Source organism: Triticum dicoccoides, chromosome 5B (genome assembly GCF_002162155.2).
Source record: "Triticum dicoccoides isolate Atlit2015 ecotype Zavitan chromosome 5B, WEW_v2.0, whole genome shotgun sequence".
In the NCBI taxonomy this organism is placed as follows: domain Eukaryota; kingdom Viridiplantae; phylum Streptophyta; class Magnoliopsida; order Poales; family Poaceae; genus Triticum; species Triticum dicoccoides.
In genome coordinates, this window is record NC_041389.1 from 270,422,946 (window position 1) to 270,442,927 (window position 19,982).

At 45.9% G+C, this 19,982-nt stretch overlaps 2 protein-coding genes across 2 annotated transcripts; one reads left to right on the top strand and one right to left on the bottom strand.

The window, feature by feature from the left end:
• Window positions 1-396: 396 nt before the first annotated feature.
• On the top strand, window positions 397-5,842 carry LOC119308368 (glutamine--fructose-6-phosphate aminotransferase [isomerizing] 2-like). Its single transcript, XM_037584494.1, has 11 exons — window positions 397-975; window positions 1,431-1,603; window positions 2,195-2,306; window positions 2,426-2,565; window positions 3,391-3,552; window positions 3,856-4,177; window positions 4,310-4,560; window positions 4,644-4,758; window positions 4,853-5,108; window positions 5,190-5,358; window positions 5,453-5,842. Exons 1-11 carry the CDS (start codon window positions 729-731, stop codon window positions 5,534-5,536), a joined length of 2,031 nt encoding a protein of 676 aa, XP_037440391.1. The 5' UTR covers window positions 397-728; the 3' UTR covers window positions 5,537-5,842.
• Window positions 5,843-17,416: 11,574 nt separating this feature from the next.
• LOC119305396 (neo-calmodulin-like) lies at window positions 17,417-19,456 on the bottom strand. Its single transcript, XM_037581920.1, has 3 exons — window positions 19,229-19,456; window positions 18,725-19,097; window positions 17,417-17,751 (listed from the first exon to the last, which is right to left on the bottom strand). Exons 1-3 carry the CDS (start codon window positions 19,299-19,301, stop codon window positions 17,655-17,657), a joined length of 543 nt encoding a protein of 180 aa, XP_037437817.1. The 5' UTR covers window positions 19,302-19,456; the 3' UTR covers window positions 17,417-17,654.
• Window positions 19,457-19,982: the final 526 nt, after the last annotated feature.

Here is a 19,982-nt window from a genome sequence, read left to right on the forward strand (position 1 = left end):
CAGAGGCTTCGGCTCGAGCGTTGCCGATTGGGCGTTGCAGGGGTTGGCGGTTGGGCCGACAAATCATTTGGGGGGTTAGGGATGGGGGCAGGGCTTTTGTCCGGAGGAGGAAGAAATCATCCGTTGGGAGGAGAAAGAAATCAGGAGAAGGAAGAGGGTTTCGGGCCAATTCGACTGAATCAGAACTCTTTTTCAGTTAAGTGGTGACCCCATTTTTATTTAGAAAACTTTGTTTGAAATGGTTGCAACATGCTTTTTCTCTTTCTCTTCTTGATTGATGAAAAAAATACGCTCTGCAACGTGTTTGTCAAACATACACACATGGCTCTAATCTTAAAGTCCTCTCACTTCACCCAAATCACGCTCTCCTCCCCGGATCCCAGAGAAGCGAAGGCGACCCACTCCTCAATCTCCACAGCCGGATCGTGATCGTCTCCTCTCCCACGCCGGCCGGCCGTCCGTCCGTCGGCACCCTCCGCCCTCCTGATTTCAGTTAAACCGCTGACCTGACCTCCTCCTCCTCCTCCTCAGCAGGTGTGTGCAAGTGCAACCCACACCAAACATATAAAACGTGCTCAAAGGGGGAGCCTCCGCCCAAAATACGCGGCCTTTTCCGTCATCCTTCCTCCTCCAGTTCGGTCGGTCTCGGTCGACTCCTCCCTCCGAGTCTCCACCTCCGACCTCCGACGCTCCTCTCCAACCCACCTTCCAGAAGCCCCACCAGCAGGATGTGCGGGATCTTCGCCTACCTCAACTACAATGTCTCGCGGGAGCGCCGCTACGTCCTCGAGGTGCTCCTCAACGGCCTCCGCCGGCTCGAGTACCGCGGCTACGACTCCTCCGGGATAGCGGTCGACGCGGACCTGCCGGCGCCGCTTCCGTCCGGCTCCGCGCCGGCTCCCTACGCCGGGGCGCCCCCGCTCGTATACCGACAGGAGGGCAAGATCGAGAACCTCGTGCGATCCGTCTACGCCGGTGAGTGCCGCTTTTCCGTCTCTGGTTATGCTCTAGCCCGGTTCGCCTTCTAGGCGCTCCTTCCGGTCAAAGGAGGCGTGGTTTTTAGGCGGCGAAAGCTTCCGCAATTCGGATTCTGCCCTACTCAGTTTTGGATTTGATGATGATCTTCGGGAGGGGAATTCTGCGGTCAGCACCTTCGCATTTTGACTCGGGATCTCATAGGCCTCAACATTCTGGATCTTTCCAGATTATACACAATTCACCCCGTTAGGATCAAGTCAAATTTTGCCTTTTGAGATTTATTATGCCATCTGACAGTTATTGATGCAATTTGGCGCATGCTTTGGACCAATTTTATTGTATGCAAGTCCCGCTTCCAAATTCTGCTGCTTATCCTGATGCACGGCAGGTTGGCTACCCAAATTTCAAGCACAGAATCTAACGACTTGCTCAACTTCTGTTTTGCTCTTCAGAGGTTGATGAGAAGGATGTGAACTTGGATGCCGCATTCAATGTGCATGCTGGAATTGCTCACACCAGGTGGGCCACCCATGGCGTACCAGCCCCGAGGAATAGCCACCCGCAATCTTCCGGCGCTGGTGATGAGTTCTTGGTCGTGCACAATGGCATCATCACAAACTATGAGGTTTGCTTACTCTTTTCTTATGATCTTGTTTACAGGTTTTTTCCCCAGCAGTATACAGATTTTTTTGTTGTATAAGTATACTATTTGATTTTGATCCTAGTTATCCTTACAGTTGTAGATGCACATGCATTGTGCATTATTGCCACTAGGATGACCTTGTGCTAGTGGGCTATAAGAATTTATTTATTTTTGGGCGGGAAGGACTATAATAAGTTTAATCTCCTGGTCCGCCACATGGGTTGTCTCCTTATCTCATATACTACTGCTAAACAGCAAAAGGATTTCCAAAAGAAAAAACATACTAAACCATACTTCATGAGTTCAGTCGATTATTTAGTAACTGGAATTTCAAGTGCTGTTACTCCAGTTTAAATGGTTCTTTAAATGTTTAAACCATATTGCAATGCGTAATATCATAATTTGCAAGAGGATAATTTTTTTATCACACATTTGAGTCTCACAAGTATCTGAAACTTGTATGCATGATTATGATTAACCTTGCGAGGCATCAAATTATATTGCATGGATAACATGATGGAATGAATTTGTTTTGTTCTATTCTAACTTGGTCTTTGTGATGTACCTATACAGGTTTTGAAAGAGACACTTACTCGGCATGGGTTCACCTTTGAGTCTGATACCGACACAGAAGTCATCCCTAAGCTAGCAAAGTTTGTTTTTGATAAGGCTCATGATGGAGAAGGTATATATGTGCTTTATGGTGTGATATTGTCGCTATAGTGGAAACTCACATGATATACTGTGCTCTGTTAATTTTATTTAAGGTGACTTCTTTGTTCTTACAATTTATTGTTTTCACAGGTGATGTGACATTTAGCCAAGTTGTTAACGAAGTCATGAGGCAGCTTGAAGGTGCCTACGCCCTTATTTTTAAAAGTCCACACTACCCCAATGAACTGATCGCATGCAAACGAGGCAGCACACTGATACTTGGTGTCAACGTAAGCAAAAGAGTCCTTGTATCTTTTCTTGCTATTTGGTTGGTGCACCTCAAGAAGTTTTTCTTCTAATTATGTCCGTGCAAGTTTTTATGGTATGCTCAGATTTTTTTTTCTTGCTCTTCAAGTTATACGAAATTATTCTTCTAATTTCGCATGCCTTTTGACGTGCGCGGTATTACTGACCCTAACATGTTAATACATACCTTGTCATCTCTGCATGCTTGTGGCCGCTTGCTTCCAAAAATATGAAATGCGGAAAAACCGCAAAGCGACAACACAAAGCTTTACCCCTAACAAAACATAAAGCTTTGAAGCAGGATAATTAGTTCTACTTCTGCATATATATGATTGGTATATGCCTTTTTGTCGTATGTGTTTTATCGTGAAGGGGACTACTCACAAGTTACACATCAACTACTTGATGTAGTAAATTACATGGCTAGCTGACATGTGTTTCATTCCACTTAACCCCTACACAGTATACTGGCTGCAGATTAGTTTTAATGCTTTTTGGAGAAGTCTGTCTGTTTAATAGTGAGGATAGTTTGGTAATAATTTTCGACGCGGCCTCTCTGCATTGCACTGTGCAGGGATAAGGCTTGCCTCGTATAATCCTTCCCCAGACCCCACCTGGTGTGGGAGCTTCTAGCACTGGTCTGTCCTTTATAGTTTGGTAATAATTTCCTTTTTCTGTCAATCACTATTGTGTTGCTATGCTTTCCATTTTTTGATTAGTGTGACCATATAGATCTTGTAATTCTGCTTCTGTTGAGTTGAACTTTTATGTTGTACAAATTGTGACTCTCTTATCTCTTGTGTTCTCAGGAATTGAGTGGTCAAAAGAGCGGGAAATCATTCAATGATGTCAAAGCACTGACAGCAAACGGAAAGCCAAAAGAGCTATTCTTCTCCAGTGATTTATGTGCTATAGTGGAGCATACCAAGAACTATTTAGCTATTGAAGATAATGAAATCGTTCATATCAAGGTACAGCTCAAGTGTTCTCTTGTTAGCATGCATCCCATAATTGTTCTTTTCCCTCCTTTTTGTTACAAATGCTGTTCTCTTGATCAGCGTGGTTTTGGGAATATACTTTTGGAAAATATGCACTATTCTTGCTTGCCTGCTACCATGCTCTAAGAAGAATGATTCACTACCTTAATCTTTGTCATTGTTGACCCTCCTTTTTCGGTGATTCCAAACTAAAAGCCGAAGGCGTACTATCAGCCGCATTTTGTTTCTTTCATGAAGCTTGCACTCTATCATGTTCTAACAATTTACATATTGCAGGATGGCAGTGTGTCTATCCTTAAGTTTGACCATGACAAAGAGAAGCCAGCATCTGTGCAACGAGCATTATCTGTTCTTGAGATGGAAGTGGAGCAAATAAAGAAAGGAAACTATGACCACTTCATGCAAAAAGAAATCCATGAACAACCACATTCACTGACGACAACGATGAGGGGTAGACTAAAGGATGGTGCAGTTCTTTTGGGGGGACTGAAGGAACACCTCAAAACAATTAGACGCAGTAGAAGAGTAGTCTTTATTGGCTGTGGTACTAGTTATAATGCTGCGTTAGCTGCGAGAACTTTTGTGGAAGAACTAACAGGTGAGTCAGTTCAGTTTGTCTGCTGCATCGTCCTTATGTGGAAGCTTTAGAAATGAAAACACTAATGCAATGCCTATCTAGGTAGTGACCTTTTAACATGTCTTTCTATCCCTTGCATTACTTTTGCATTAGGTATTCCTGTGACTATGGAGGTTGCAAGTGACTTGCTGGACAGACAAGGTCCCATCTACAGAGAGGACACTGCAGTTTTTGTTAGCCAGTCAGGGGAGACAGCAGATACCCTTCTTGCTCTTGATTATGCACTGGAAAATGGAGCACTTTGTGTTGGCATAACAAATACTGTTGGAAGCACACTCTCAAGAAGAACACATTGCGGAATTCACATCAACGCTGGTTGTGAGATTGGTGTTGCTAGCACTAAGGTATGCTTTTGTGCATTCTCCTCTTGCAGTAGTTTTCAGTTTTTTGGCATCTTGTTCCCAAACAGTCTTTGAAAATTGTGCAGGCATACACGAGCCAAATTGTAGTCATGGCAATGATGGCCTTGGCTATTGGATCTGACCAAATATCCACTCAAGCTAGAAGGGAAGCTATCATCAGTGGGCTTTTCAGTCTTCCAAGTATGTTTTTACTTGAATCAACCATGTACCATGCACTCAATGGAAGTGCTATTTTCTGTTGACGTTTTCAAACGTATGCAATATCACCATGCAGGCAATGCCAGTCAAGTTCTGAAACTCGACTCTGAAATGAAGGAACTTGCCTCTTCATTGATTGACTCGGAATCACTCCTCGTGTTTGGAAGAGGCTATAACTATGCCACTGCCTTAGAGGGTGCTCTCAAAGTTAAGGAGGTTGCGCTGATGCATAGTGAAGGCATGTTTGCTGGGGAGATGAAGCACGGGCCGTTAGCCCTAGTGGATGAAAACCTTCCCATCATCGTCATTGCAACACGCGACACATGCTTCAGGTAATCGATTTGAACAGAGCTTCTTGATCAATTTTTGTTTCAAAACGGGAAACGCCTAATACTGTTGTTATCCTTTTGCAGCAAGCAGCAGTCAGTGATTCAGCAGCTCCTTTCTCGCAAGGGGCGTCTGATCATAATGTGCTCAAAGGGAGATGCCTCTGCTGTCAATCCCGGCGGATCTTGTAGAGTGATTGAAGTTCCAAAGGTTGCGGACTGTCTCCAGCCAGTGATTAACGTAATACCATTACAGGTTAGCCCCAGCTTTCTTGTTTCTCTCAAATTTCAAATTCGATTTCTTACTACAGTTTTGCCCACTGAATAATGTTTTGTTATCTCTGCTTCAGTTGCTCGCATACCATCTTACCGTTCTTCGTGGATTCGATGTTGACCAACCAAGGAATCTGGCGAAGAGCGTGACCACCCAGTAAGTAGAGGAAAAACATGCAGAGTCATAGCTCAGAAGTATTCAGGTATTTCTTCTAGAAAAGAAGAAAGAGTGCTGTAGCCGTGAATATCGTGATAGTGTATATTTGAGGAGGTTAGCATCATCGGCAGTCTGTTGATCAGCTCGTTGTGAAAAATGTATGAATGTTATTTGCGAAAAAGAAAGCAGGTTATCTTCAATGTATGCTTTGCTTGTCATAACCCTAAGATGATGCATTGGCTTGCTGGAATTGCTCATGTTGTAATTACTGAAAGACCTCTGTTTGTCATTATTACTGCCATTGGAAACATATTGAGAAATTAATGAAAGAAGTCACAACCAAGGAAGTATACAGGTACTCCCTCTATAAACTTCTATAAGATCGATCTTATAGAAGTTTACAGAGGGAGTATTTAATAGAAGTGCAAAATAATAATTTAAACATAATAAAGTGGTCACCGGTTAGGTCATGTTTGGTTATAGGGAAACCAAAATCTCCGAGGGCGTCTACAACTCACCCGCCTGTCATCGCAAAGGGATCGTCATGCTAGCCACCCTGACGGCTTGGTCTATTTGGCGCCACCGCAACCGATGCGTCTTCGACGGCGAGACCCCATCCGCCGCATGGCTAGTGGCGTCTTGGATGGATGAAGCTCGATCTTGGGCAAGAGCGGGTGCCCACGGACTTAGATTGTTACTTGAGTAGTCACCTAGCCTTGTATTCAGGCTGAGCGACCTGTCACCAACGCTTTGCAGCTTACTAACTTGCCTTCTGTGCACAGGACATTAAGCTCGCACCCTCCCCCCTCCCCCTCATCTCTCTTGTACTGCTTGTACACCCACTGTACCTATCAATGAAAAGATACGCATCCTAGTGTATTCGTGAAAAAAAATCTCCGAGGGCCATGTTCGGTTATACCCACCCCTATCGGGGCCGGGGCTGAAACCTGATCGAACCTAGCGGTTTTGCCTTGGCTGGTGTTAAATCCAGTGGGTGTATAACTCTCTTTGGTTAAACCCATAGGGGGTTACACCCCGACCGATCCCTTCCAAAAGGGCCGAGCTCTCTGGTAAAACTCATCGGGGTTACACCCCGGCCGATCCCTTCCAAAAGCGTCGGGTTTCAGTGGGGAATCAATCCCCACATCTCCCCACGTGGAATCAACCATTGCCCTTTGCGCTGAAAAGAAGAGAAGCTCCTCTCTCCCATTCTCCTCTCGCGAACCCTAAGCGACAACAGCCACAACGAAGGTGGCAGGGACGGAGTCACGACATTGGCGGGTCCAAGAAGCGTCAGACTTCCACGAGCGTCTCACCCTCGTCGACTAGTGCATACCATCTGAGGCGAAGGCTCATCCATGCTATATTTTGCAACTGACCATGGCTGTTGTGGCCATCCTTGATGAGATGTTCGCCACCCTAGAGATGCTCGTTGGAATTCTGAACTGCCCTATGGTTTAATTAGAACTTGATATCTAATATTAAATCATATCACACTGCAATCTCATTGATGCACATGGATCTGATATGTTGGAACCTGTAAGTTTTTAAGTATTGACATGCGAACAATACTTGGCGACCGTTGTTGTGTTGGTCCTTGTATTGTTGTGTTCTTCTATTCAATATATAACCATTGTTTTGAACTTGTAAGGCCTTGTACAATGGGATGTGCTTAGAGAGAAGCTTAGAAAAATAAACCGGGTTTTTCTGAAGCACCGGTGCCTATTTCTACAGAAGAGACGCTTAGTTAAGTGTCTATCCTGTACAAATAAGCACGGGTGCTTAAGAAAAGCCTGGTTTATTTCTCTAAGCACCTCCCCTAAGCACCTCTGATGCGGAGCATCCCTCGCTCATCCCCATGGACGTATCTACATCTTCCTCAACACCACTTGGACCCATGACAAGAGCTAGAGCAAAGGCTATCGAAGATAAGGTGAACTCGCTCCTTTCCGAACTTCCTCTCTCTACTCACGAGACTTGGCTACTACCTCATATGGACACTCTGTGTGTGATCAGGTACTTGGAGGAAAGCCATGGTGCATCCACATCCATCGAACAAGGAGGCAAAGCTACCAACCGCGAAGGTCAAGAAGAAGATCCACCGGAGAAAGCTCCAGCCACCGGACGACCGGTCGGGACCGGACGTCCGGCGCCTGAAGCCCCAGCTGCCAAGTCCCAGCCAACGCAGGCCCCAGCGAGCGGACGTCCGGCCCAGACCGGACAACCGGCCACACTCTCCAGTGAGCGGACGTCCGACACCTCCCAATAGAATGAATATTAACGGAAGTATGAAGATTCCGGACGTCCGGCGCCTCCTTCACAGAACGCATCCAGCGGACGTCCGACGACACCGGACGACCGGACCCCCATGAGCCACCGGACGACCGGTCCCCAGCGGACGTCCGGTACCTGTCTGCGCACAGTTTCGGGCCGAAGCCCATGTACCCCTCCACTCCGTCCCCTTTTGCACTAAGACTATAAATAGGTCTCTCCTACCTCCTAGCTAGGGTTAGCATTGGATTAGCTCATGTTTGTGTGAGAGCCTTTGCTCATCCACTTGGATACTTCTCTTCGGAGTTCACGGCCTCTTCGGAGAAGATCCCCCAAGCGGATTCAAGACCCCTTTCTAGGGAAGAACATCAAGGCCTCCTCGCGGAGAAGAATGGTTCCTTTGTATCCTTACCTTTGTTGATCTTGAACCTTGGGCTACCTTATGTGTGTGGTGATCTAGCACTTGTGTGATTGATTCCTTGTCGGTTTAGTGATTCTCTCTCGTTTCCCCCGTGTTTTCCCTTTGTGCTTCCGTGTGTTCTTCGTGATTCCCCATAAGATCCACTCCAAACGTGAAAGATCGTCGCCATAGGGTTCCGCCCTACATCATCTTGGTATCATGAGCCACGTTGATCACGTTGTTGGAGCCCCTACCCCGTGTTTTCTAGCTTGATTTTGTGTGTTCTTGCCTAAATCCGAAAATCCCCACCAAAAATAGCCCCCAATTTTTTTGTGATTTGTTGGTGAGTTGAGATTTTGTTGGATTTGGTTCATGGATTTGAGTTGCTACGTGCGAATCTAGCTTTCCCCTCCCTTCCCACCCTTTTCCATCCACCAATCCACTCGATTTTGACATCACCACCTCCATCCACCCCCGAAATCGCGCAGTTCATCTCGTGCCCGAATTTCGCCCAGGCACCGGACGACCGGAACCTACCGGACGTCCGACGACCGGACGACCGTAAAAACCGGGCGTCCGTGAAACTCTGACGAAACTGAAATTTTCAGTTCGGCCACCACCTCAACCCCACCTTCCACCACATCGTCCAAACCCACATACACCACCTTCCTCCCCATTACCTTCGATGACGATTTTAACATATTTTGGTCCTTGAGATTTTGAGTTGTGGCTCCCGTGTCCTATTGTGTTTCGGCTATTTAGGTACGGTTCCACTTCATCATTACCACGGCTCATCTTTACAAGGGTCTCATCATCGCCAAGGACGGTAACTTCGACGACATCTTTGCCATACCTTGCAATTGCATTGATACCCCACATGGCCCTACTTTTGCGTAGCTTACCCATCGAGACTAGCCATTGAGTATTGCCGGCAACGTGACTTGTGTACATTAGTGATAATACTCCATATCATACATACCATATCATCGTGGTGCATATCTTGGAATCAACTTGTGTGTCACAAAGTTGTCGTCGCATACACAATTGCTATCTTGGTTCATGAAGTTTTGCATGAGAAAAGAGCTCAAAAGTGAAAGAGCCACCCAAGCTTTTAAGCAAAGAGGAAAGATAAGCAAAGAGCTTATGAGCAAGAACCATAGCATCATACACCATTAATATTGTCATATAAGATCATCTTGGATCATAGCACCGAAATACCATACATATAGCATACTTGGGATAGAGATCATTGCATTTTTGCCTAGTAGGTTGTGCACAAGTTCCGTATCCGCCTATTATGCAATCGTGCTAGCGTCTCTCTAGTATTGTGCAACAAGAGCATTTTCGTGGGTTTCACATTTTGGCTCACTTTTGGTTTGCACAATCCCATCTATCTATTTGCGTGTGTGTTCCCGTGTTCCATTATTTTGCTTGGTCTACTTGTTGCATTTGCAAATTTGTGAATCATTTCCAACATTATTGAAGCTCACTTACTATTGCATCAAATTTTATGCCACCATCCTAACCAAGCTCCACCATAAGCTTTTACTTGTGTAGGTGTGAGAACCGACAAGAATTGGTACCAATAATGCTATTTCATTGTCCGCATTTGAGTGAACTTGATTCATCATCAACGTCGGTCAAAGGTACATTGGTATAAGTTCTTCTCCTCCTACCACTCACATTTTGCTTGAAATGATGGATAGGCCAAGTACTTCTACCAACCCACTCTTCATCGAGCAAGACGACGACATGTCATCATACGTCACCAAGAGCCACCTCTTCGGTGCACAACGAGCATTGCATCAAGAGCAACAAGCAATGAACGACCGCATCGACAACCTCGCCACCGACTTGCGACTCTCCGAGCAACGTACAAGAGACTACTTCGACAACAAGCTCGACGCGCACAAGCAAGAGAACGATGCAAGATTGGACGAGATCCGCTCCTTGTTGGTGAACCGGCCTCCTTCTACATCGTCATACTCAAGACGGAGCCACTCAAGTCGACACTATGATGACTCCTTCTCCGGCTCAAGTACACCGTCATCAAACACTCTTCGATGAGCCGCGCGTCAAGACCGTCATGCATCTCGCAACCCGCTACACGTCAACCATTCACAAGAGCAAGTCGATGAGCAAGTCCCTCGTCCTCAATCAAACCAAGTAGCGTTTGCTCAAGCTCAAGAACGACAATGTCTTCGTTGCTAAGAATAACAAGAACGAGCGCGTCTACACCAAGAGCAACAAGACGCCGAGGCTCAACGTCTTCAACAACAACAACGAGAAGCACAAGCTCTTGAGGCGGAACGTGCCCTTCAAGCATCAAGTCGAGCTATCGCCAACCGCAATCGCGAATGGCGAAATCAAGAGGAAGCCCTTCAAGAAGAAATCCAAGAGAGGAACTACCATCCGTGTGTCCAACGTCAAGCTACACAAGCTCCCTCACAAGCTCGTCAAGATCCACCTCAACCTCAAGGTCAACAAGAGCAAGTTGATCATGGACTTCCTCCACGCCAAGAGCAACATGAGGATGATTACCCTCCACGTCAAGGGCGTCATCATCACCATCGCCAACAACACAATGAAGAGCAACGCTATGGCAAGCTCAAATTCACAATGCCCAAGTTCAATGGAAGCAATGGTCCCGAAGAGTACCTCTCATGGGCATTGAAGGTCGACAAGATATTTCGTTTGCACAACTATGAGGAAGAGAAGAAGATCGCTATGGCATCACTTGAGTTCCAAGACTATGTGCTCATATGGTGGGAACAAGTCCTTGAGCGCCGACAAGCAAGAGGTGAACCTCCAATCACCACTTGGGCTAAAATGAAGGATGTCATGCGAGCACGTTTTGTGCCAACCTACTACAATCGCGATCTCTTCAAGAAGCTACAACTCCTCAAGCAAGGAACAAAGAGTGTTGAAGAATACTACAAGGAAATGGAGATTGCCATGATTCGAGCCAGTGTCACGGAGGATGATGAGCAAACAATGGCACGATTCTTGAATGGACTCAATCATCCCATCAAGAAGATTGCCGACTTCCAACCCTACTCTAACCTCATTGAGCTCGTGCATCAAGCTACAAAGGCAGAACGCCAAGTATAAGATGACTTCAAGTACGCCAAGTACTCCTCCAAGACCTACGGCTTCTCCAATAACCAAGCTTCAACAACTACTCCAAATTCGACATCAACCAAGCCTTCTCCAAGCAATGACGACAAGCCAAGTTACAAGAAAACTTCCACAAGTTCAAGTCGTCTTCCTCCTACTACAAGCAACTTCAAGCCGCGTGCTTCGTCATCTACTCCAACCAATGAGACCGTTAAGACAATCTCCTTCAAGTGTTTCACTTGCGGCGGCCGAGGCCACAAGTCCTATGAATGCACAAACAAGCGCACCATGATCCTCAACGACGATGGCACCTACGACTCAATGAGTGAAGATGAAATGGAAGCTCTTGAGCAAGTGGACATGCATAGGCGAGTGAATGAGGATGAAGATGATAGAGTCTTTTGTGATGAGGATTCGAGCCCCGCTCTCGTTGTCTCCAAGGTCTTGACTCTTCAACATCAACAAGAAGAAGACCAACGATGCCACATCTTCCACACAAAGGACGGCATCAATGGAAGGTCCGTCAAGGTCATCATCGACGGAGGTAGTTGCCACAACTTGGAAAGTGAAGAACTATGCTCCAAGTTTCAATTGGTCAAGAAGAACCACCCGCACCCCTACAAAGTTCAATGGCTAAGTGACTCCGGCACTATACGAGTTGAGCATACGGTCCAAGTATCCTTCAAAATTGGTGCATATGAGGACAGTTTGGAGTGTGATGTGGTCCCAATGACCGTTTGCCACCTCCTTCTTGGTCAACCATGGCAATTCGACCGTGGTGGCTTCCACAACGGGCGTACCAACCACTATAGCTTCAAGATGAAAGGGAAGGAATATGTGCTACGACCTATGGCTCCTAGTCAAGTGATAGCCGACAAGCAAACCAACCACCATAGAGAGAAGAGTCAAAAAGACATCCCCCAAAACGTGAGTGAGAGCCACAAGCCGAACTTGAGCGCCTCTTCGCCTAGAGAGAAAAACCTCATACTATTTGCCACAAAAAGTGAGATGAGAGATGTGTGTGAGAACTCATCGAGTGTGATGCACTTCATCCTTGTGTGCAAGGATGGAGAACCAAAAACTAACACCATTCACGAGCTACCTTTGGTGTTTCAATCTCTTTTGCAGGAATTTCAAGATGTTTTCCCCGATGAGCTACCTCCGGGTCTACCTCCTCTTCGAGGCATTGAGCATTGAATCGACCTCATCCCCGGAGCGCCACTTCCAAACAAAGCTCCATACCGTGTCAATCCCGAAGAAACCAATGAGATTCAACGGCAAGTACAACAACTAATCGACAACGGTCATGTACGTGAAAGCTTAAGCCCTTGTGCCGTTCCCGTTATACTAGTGCCTAAGCCCGATGGAAGTTTCCGCTTGTGTTCCGATTGTAGACCCATAAATGCTATCACAGTTCGCTATAGGCATCCCATCCCTCGCTTAGATGATATGCTTGATGAACTTAGTGGAGCCAACTTTTTCTCAAAAATTGATCTTAAAAGTGGCTATTATCAAATACGCATTCACGAGGGTGATGAATGGAAAACTGCTTTCAAAACCAAATTTGGCTTATATGAGTGGTTAGTTATGCCTATGGGTTTATCGGAGGCTCCCGGTACTTTTGTGCGTCTCATGCATCATGTACTTCGACCTTATATTGGAGTCTTTGTTGTGGTTTACTTCGATGATATTCTTGTGTTTAGCAAAACCATGAAAGAGCATCTTGATCATGTTAGGGCTGTTTTACAAACACTTCGCAAAGAAAGTCTTTATGCCAACATGAAAAAGTGCACATTTGGTGTTGACAAAGTGGTTTTCTTGGGTTTCGTTGTCTCTTCCAAGGGTGTCCATGTTGATGAAACTAAAATTGAAGCAACTAAAACTTGGACCCAACCCACCAACTTGCAACAAGTGCGAAGTTTTCTTAGTCTTGCAGGTTTTTATTGTCGCTTTGTGAAAAACTTTAGCACTATTGCCGCCCCTTTGCATGCTTTGAGTAAGAAGAATGCTCCTTTTGTTTGGGGAACTTTGCAATCAACCGCTTTTGATGAGCTCAAGTCTTTACTTACTAATGCTCCGATTCTTGCTTTGCCCAACTTTGACAAAACTTTTGAGGTTCATTGTGATGCAAGTGGTACCGGAATTGGCGGAGTTTTGATGCAAGAAAAACGAGCAATTGCATATTTTAGTGAAAAACTCTCCGGTGCTCAACTTAACTATCCCATCTATGAGAAAGAATTGTATGCTTTAGTGCATGTCCTACATGTTTGGGAACATTATCTTAGACCTCATGAGTTTGTCATACATACCGATCATGAAACGCTTAAGTACTTAAAAGGTCAAACTAAGTTGAACAAGCGTCATGCCAAATGGAGTGAATTTATTGAATCTTTCCCATATGTGATCAAGTACATTAAGGGTAAGGAAAACGTAGTTGCCGATGCACTTTCACGCATATGCATGCTTGTCACCACACTTGAGTTGAATGTTATTGGTTTTGAGCACATAAAAGACTTGTATGCTAGTGATCCATCTTTTGCACCTCATTATGCTAAATGTTTGACGCATACATCTTGGGAACAATACTAAATCAAGGATGGTTATCTTATGAGAGCTAACAAACTATGCATTCCCGAGTCTTCTCTTCGTTTTCTCCTTTTGCAAGAGGCTCATGGAGGCGGACTCATGGGACACTTTGGACGCGACAAGACTTTCGCCACGCTCTCCAAGAACTACTTTTGGCCCAAGATGTTCCGCGACGTCTCACGCTTCACCACCCGATGCTCTACATGCCGCAAAGCTAAGTCCAAAGCTCAATCTCATGGTCTTTACATGCCACTTCCTATTCCTTATCAACCTTGGGAAGACATTAGTATGGACTTTGTACTTGGTTTGCCTAGAACTCAAAATGGAAAGGATTCCGTGTTTGTTGTTGTGGACCGATTTTCTAAGATGGCACATTTCATTCCTTGCAACAAGATAGACGATGCTTCAAATGTTGCAAATCTCTTTTGTAGGGAAATCTTGTGTCTCCATGGAGTACCAAAGACAATCGTCTCCGACCGCGACGTCAAGTTCTTGAGTTACTTTTGGAAGACCCTATGCGCCAAGCTCAGAATCAAGCTCTTGTTCTCATCCGCATACCATCCTCAAACCGACGGCCAAACGGAGGTGACAAACCGGACTCTCTCCACTCTACTTCGCGTGTTGATCAAGAAGAACATCAAGGAGTGGGAGGCATGTCTACCCATCGCCGAGTACGCCTAGAACCATGCAAGACATTCGACTACCGGTAAGTCCCCCTTCGAGGTCGTCTACGGCTTCAACCCGTTGTCACCATTGGACATTCTACCTCTTCCTCTACAAGAGCGCACCAACATGGATGCGAGTGCACGGGAAAGCTACATCAAGAAGATGCATGAAGATACAAGGCACACTATCGAGCGCCAAGTACAATGACTAGCGACCAAGCTCAACGTCAACAAGCAACCCATGATCTTCAACATTGGCGATCTTGTGTGGATACACCTTCGGAAGGACCGCTTCCCCAATGAACGCAAGTCCAAACTTCTCCCTCGAGCCGATGGACCCTTCAAGGTGCTAGCACGCTACAACGACAACGCCTACAAGATAGACCTACCACGAGGCAAGTACAATGTGAGCGACATCTTCAACGTCAAGGACCTTGCGCCATACCATGGAGATGAAGTTTTTGATCCGTGGTCGGATCTTTCCCAAGGGGGGGGGGGAGATGATGCGGAGCATCCCTCGCTCATCCCCATGGACGTATCTACATCTTCCTCAACACCACTTGGACCCATGACAAGAGCTAGAGCAAAGGCTATCGAAGATAAGGTGAACTCGCTCCTTTCTGAACTTCCTCTCTCTACTCACGAGACTTGGCTACTACCTCATATGGACACTTTGTGTGTGATCTAGTACATGGAGGAAAGCCATGGTGCATCCACATCCATCGAACAAGGAGGCAAAGCTACCAACCGCGAAGGTCAAGAAGAAGATCCACCGGAGAAAGCTCCAGCCACCGGACGACCGGTCGGGACCGGACGTCCGGCGCCTGAAGCCCCAGCTGCCAAGTCCCAGCCAACGCATGCCCCAGCGAGCGGACGTCCGGCCCAGACTGGACGACCGGCCACACTCTCCAGCGAGCGGACGACCGAAGTCCCCGGACGTCCGGCACCTCCCAACAGAATGAATATTAATGGAAGTATGAAGATTCCGGACGTCCGGCGCCTCCTTCACAGAATGCATCCAGCGGACGTCCGACGACACCGGACGACCGGTCCCCAGCGGACGTCTGGTACCTATCTGCGCACAGTTTCGGGCCAAAGCCCATGTACCCCTTCACTCCATCCCCTTTTGCACTAAGACTATAAATAGGTCTCTCATACCTCCTAGCTAGGGTTAGCATTGGATTAGCTCATGTTTGTGTGAGAGCCTTTGCTCATCCACTTGGATACTTCTCCTCGGAGTTCACGACCTCTTCGGAGAAGATCCCCCAAGCGGATTCAAGACCCCTTTCTAGGGAAGAACATCAAGGCCTCCTCGCGGAGAAGAATGGTTCCTTTGTATCCTTACCTTTGTTGATCTTGAACCTTGGGCTACCTTATGTGTGTGGTGATCTAGCACTTGTGTGATTGATTCCTTGTCGGTTTAGTGATTCTCTCTCGTTTCCCCCCGTGTTTTCCCTTTGTGCTTCCGCGTGTTCTTCGTGATTCCCCGTAGGATCCACTCCAAACGTGAAAGATCATCGCCATAGGGTTCTGCCCTACATCAACCTCCCATTGTACAAGGCCTAAGTTTTCTGATATTCTTTTTCAGTTCTACAACAATACAACAACACAACAATACTTGAAAGCGTTTTTCTCTGATGTTCCTTTAAAAAATAAACACAACTTTATTTATTTGAAATAACAATTACATCATTTATGAGAAAGCATACAAGTTCAATCAGAGGCTCCTCAAGCCAATTATACATCAAAGAAAATCTAGCCAACCTAGCGAGCTCATGAGAAAATTTATTTGCTTTCCTATTGTAATGTTCAAACCTAAAAATAGTAAAATCGTAAATGGAATGATCACAATTGTCGAAAACCGTCGCCGCCGCCCCCGAAGAATGACCACCCGTCTTCATAGTGTCAATGACCTCGAAATTGTCATAACTAATAACGAGTGGGTTGCACCCCACCCTTTGCGCAAGGGCAAGACTAAATCCGAGCGCCAAAGTTTCCGTTGTAGTAAGTTTTCCCTGATGTTCCTTATACAACAGAGCAGCACAATAGTACTATTTGTTCAGTGGGTTGAAGGTTTAACCGAATGGATGTTAGTAGCAGGGTTCACAGGGGAATGGAGGGAGGAGGGTTAGTGGGGATTGAATGACGGGATGAGGTTCCCCCAATCCTTCCAGGGATGGGATTCCTTATAGGTTTAAACCCCCTAGAAACGAACAAAGCCTAGTGAAACTAATCCACCAAAGAAGTAATTATGTTGATCTCATACTTGTCACCCAATCCCATCAACTTTGGAGTGGGTTTCATTCAATGGCTTCAAAGGAGTTTTTTTTCTCCCCCATGGAACAAGGTGGATTGGGCTGGGACTTTCCCCGTCCCAGCCTCAACCAAACACACACATCACTCACCCAAGTGGTGAGTTCACATGTGCTTCCTTGAACAAGAGGGGGTTGACCTCAACTTTAAAAGGAATGTCAATATTTATTTAGTCTGATGTACGTGGGTCCATCTCTATTCACTATTTTAACTTTTATCTAGGTGAACTGACTGGTAGTTAGACAATAGTCAACATCTATAAAGGATCCCCAGTTGTGTTTTCATTTTGCTTTGATAGTTTCACAACCGTTTTGCGCCCACAGATGAATGTGCCTTTTCTTCGCTCAACGAGGTATTCTTTTAAACGAGGCTATTCGTGCATGGATGGCAGCTCTAGAACAACCTCATGAAAATTTTATATTCCTTGAGGAGGTTCTACCACGTGGAAACACTCTTTAATGAAACTTTTGTTTTAGCCGGTCCTTACTAAGAAACCACCGGCTTTGCTTGGTGAGCTGGGAATGTAAGACTTATCAATTTGTACGGGAAACCTACTTGGAGCTCACGTAGCCCATGCCAGAGTAATCATATTCTTGGCCGGAGCAATGAACCTATTTAAAGATTGGTGAATTAATGCATCTACAAGTGAAGTCTTTCACTCTTGCGAATCACGGGGTATCCTGCTTTGCTTGTTCTCACTCACTCGTTTACACTTTTTCCGGCTGTAATTCAGACTATAAAAGTAAAAGAAAACCCTGAATTTTCTCTTATTAGAGAATTGTACATGGGCAACCGCCCCCACTGTTGTGTGAGTGCTCCGCCCCGCCGTGTTCGCCACCTCCATGTTCCTCCGCATTTGCTCGCCGTCTGCATATGCAAATGAACCATGTACACCGTTAGATCGAGCTTACAAATTTCATTATTTCGTTTCACTCAGTTGGATTTTTGTTGCATCACAACGGGGCCATATCGACTAGAAAATATTTGGTTGTAAGTCGACTACCATGACATTCCTTATCCAACAGAAATCAGATAATCACGTTTTAGAAATAATGTGCAAATTTAAGCGTGGTAATATGCAACCAAGCACACCCAAAATTGCAAACAATGTTTTTGTGCAACTCTAGTTCCATGATGGGCAACTTGATAACCTTCGGTCAAATGATGTTTTTGATGCTTTTGAACTTCGGTCTACTGCACATGGATGCTGTTTTTATGTTTGTTGTTCCATTACTGGTTGATAGGAGAACCCAATCCTCTCAAGGATCGTATGGGGAAAAAAACTGATGTGCAGCTTGATCTCCCAAGGTTTTGATTTTCGGTTTGTGAAATTTTCCGCCCCAGGCCAAGATGGCCGAATTTCGGCCATCTTCAAAAAAATTGGCCGAAATTTGATCAGGATTTGGCTGAAATTTGACCAAAATCTATTATTTCGCCAAAAGATATTTTCCGCCCCTGGCCGAGATGGCCGAAATCCGTTTTTTCGGCCGAAATTCAAACACAGGATCTACCTAGAACCTTTTTTGCGAAAATGATCTACTTAGAATCTGACAATTAACTGGGAAATATCAAATCCATTAGTTTGATATGCTGTTTATTTGGGGTTGGATATTATGGTGATCTGACAACGGGTTGCATCGTCCTCTCCTTCCATTTGGAGAAATGGAAAATAGAGTGGCCCAGTTCAAAAAGAGAGTTAACTAAGCTGTTCAAGTTTCATGAAGGATTTTAGCTTGATGAGGAGGAGAAATTCAAGAATGCAATCCTAGATGAACGCAATGGAATGTTGGTCAGCAGGCAGCAGGGTCGATTGGGTGGACATTGGAGGAGCAGTACTCACTTTGCCATCATGACCTTGGCGAACTCCTTGTAGTTAATCTGCCCGTCGCCGTCGGCGTCGGCCTCTTGGAGCATCTCGTTGAGCTCGTCCTCGGAGAGCTTCTCGCCGAGGTTCTTCATGACGGTGCGGAGCTCGTCGAGGGAGATGAAGCCATTGTTGTCCTTGTCGAAGACGCGGAAGGCCTCGTGGAGCTCCTCCTCGGCTTCGGCGTCCCCGCGCATCTGCCGCGCCACCAGCCCCAGGAACTCGTTGAAGTCGATGGAGCCGCTCCCGTCGGCGTCCACCTCCTCCACCATGTCCTTGAGCTCCTCCTCCGTCGGGTGCTGCCCCAGCGACCGCATCACCGTCCCCAGCTCCTTGGTCGTGATCGTCCCTGCGCCCGCCCAAATCACCCGTCGTAACAATCAAAATCAATCGACAGCGTGCGGGAATCGATTGGTCGAATCGGATCAGGAGGAACACGGCAAGAAGGATTGAATTGATTGATCGATTGAGGGCGCGTACCGTCGCCATCTTTGTCGAAGAGGCTGAAGGCCTCCCGGAACTCCTGGATCTGCTCCTTGGTAAGCTCGTCCATTTTGTTCTCGTCTTCCGCCGGAGCCCGAGAAGACAGCCGGTGATCGATGGGGACGACGATCGGAAGGATTCAGCGGCTGATTATTCTTCTTGTGTTGCCGCCAAATCCATCATTATTCCCTTCCCCTTGGGCTGATCGCCTCGATGTCGTCTTGTTCGTCGCGTTGGCTAAAATAAGTAAGGAGAAGGCGGGAGGGGGGAGCCCGCCATTTATACGTACCTACATGGAACTTACGCTGTGGCCAACAGAAAAGAAAGAAGAAACAGCGAGACTGCTCTGGTGAGCTCTGAGCTCGCATCCACCCTTTGCTATAATAAAATTCAAAAATATATACGTACTTAACAAATTAAGAAAACACTTATTTTTTGGCAACAAATATTGGTTTGCGCTTCACATGTGTCATGTGTGCAAGCCATCGTGAAAATTTGCACCGATATGAAACACACATCAAAGTTATGCTCAAAAAAAAAAAACACACATCAAAGTTTGTTTAAAAAAACAGATTTTTATTTTTTTTATATTTTTTGGATACTAGCAAAGGATGCATGTGAGTTCAAGCTCACAAACTCCATGTCCGAAGAAACAACCGCTAATATTTACGTATTTTCTTCCAAACTGATAGATAGGACTCCCTTTGTTCCAAATTATAATATGTCTTAACTTTTCTGAATCAGATGTGTG

What these genes read in the sequence shown, in the direction of transcription:
- LOC119308368 (XM_037584494.1), top strand. Translation starts at nt 729, where the DNA reads ATGTGCGGGATCTTCGCCTACCTCAACTACAATGTCTCGCGGGAGCGC. An exon ending in ACACGCGACACATGCTTCAG is followed by an intron (nt 5,109 to 5,189) that starts GTAATCGATTTG and finishes ATCCTTTTGCAG; the next exon opens with CAAGCAGCAGTCAGTGATTC. An exon ending in TTAACGTAATACCATTACAG is followed by an intron (nt 5,359 to 5,452) that starts GTTAGCCCCAGC and finishes TCTCTGCTTCAG; the next exon opens with TTGCTCGCATACCATCTTAC.
- LOC119305396 (XM_037581920.1), bottom strand. Translation starts at nt 19,301, where the DNA reads ATGGACGAGCTTACCAAGGAGCAGATCCAGGAGTTCCGGGAGGCCTTC. An exon ending in CTTCGACAAAGATGGCGACG is followed by an intron (nt 19,098 to 19,228) that starts GTACGCGCCCTC and finishes GGGCGGGCGCAG; the next exon opens with GGACGATCACGACCAAGGAG. An exon ending in GCCAAGGTCATGATGGCAAA is followed by an intron (nt 17,752 to 18,724) that starts GTGAGTACTGCT and finishes TTGCATATGCAG; the next exon opens with ACGGCGAGCAAATGCGGAGG.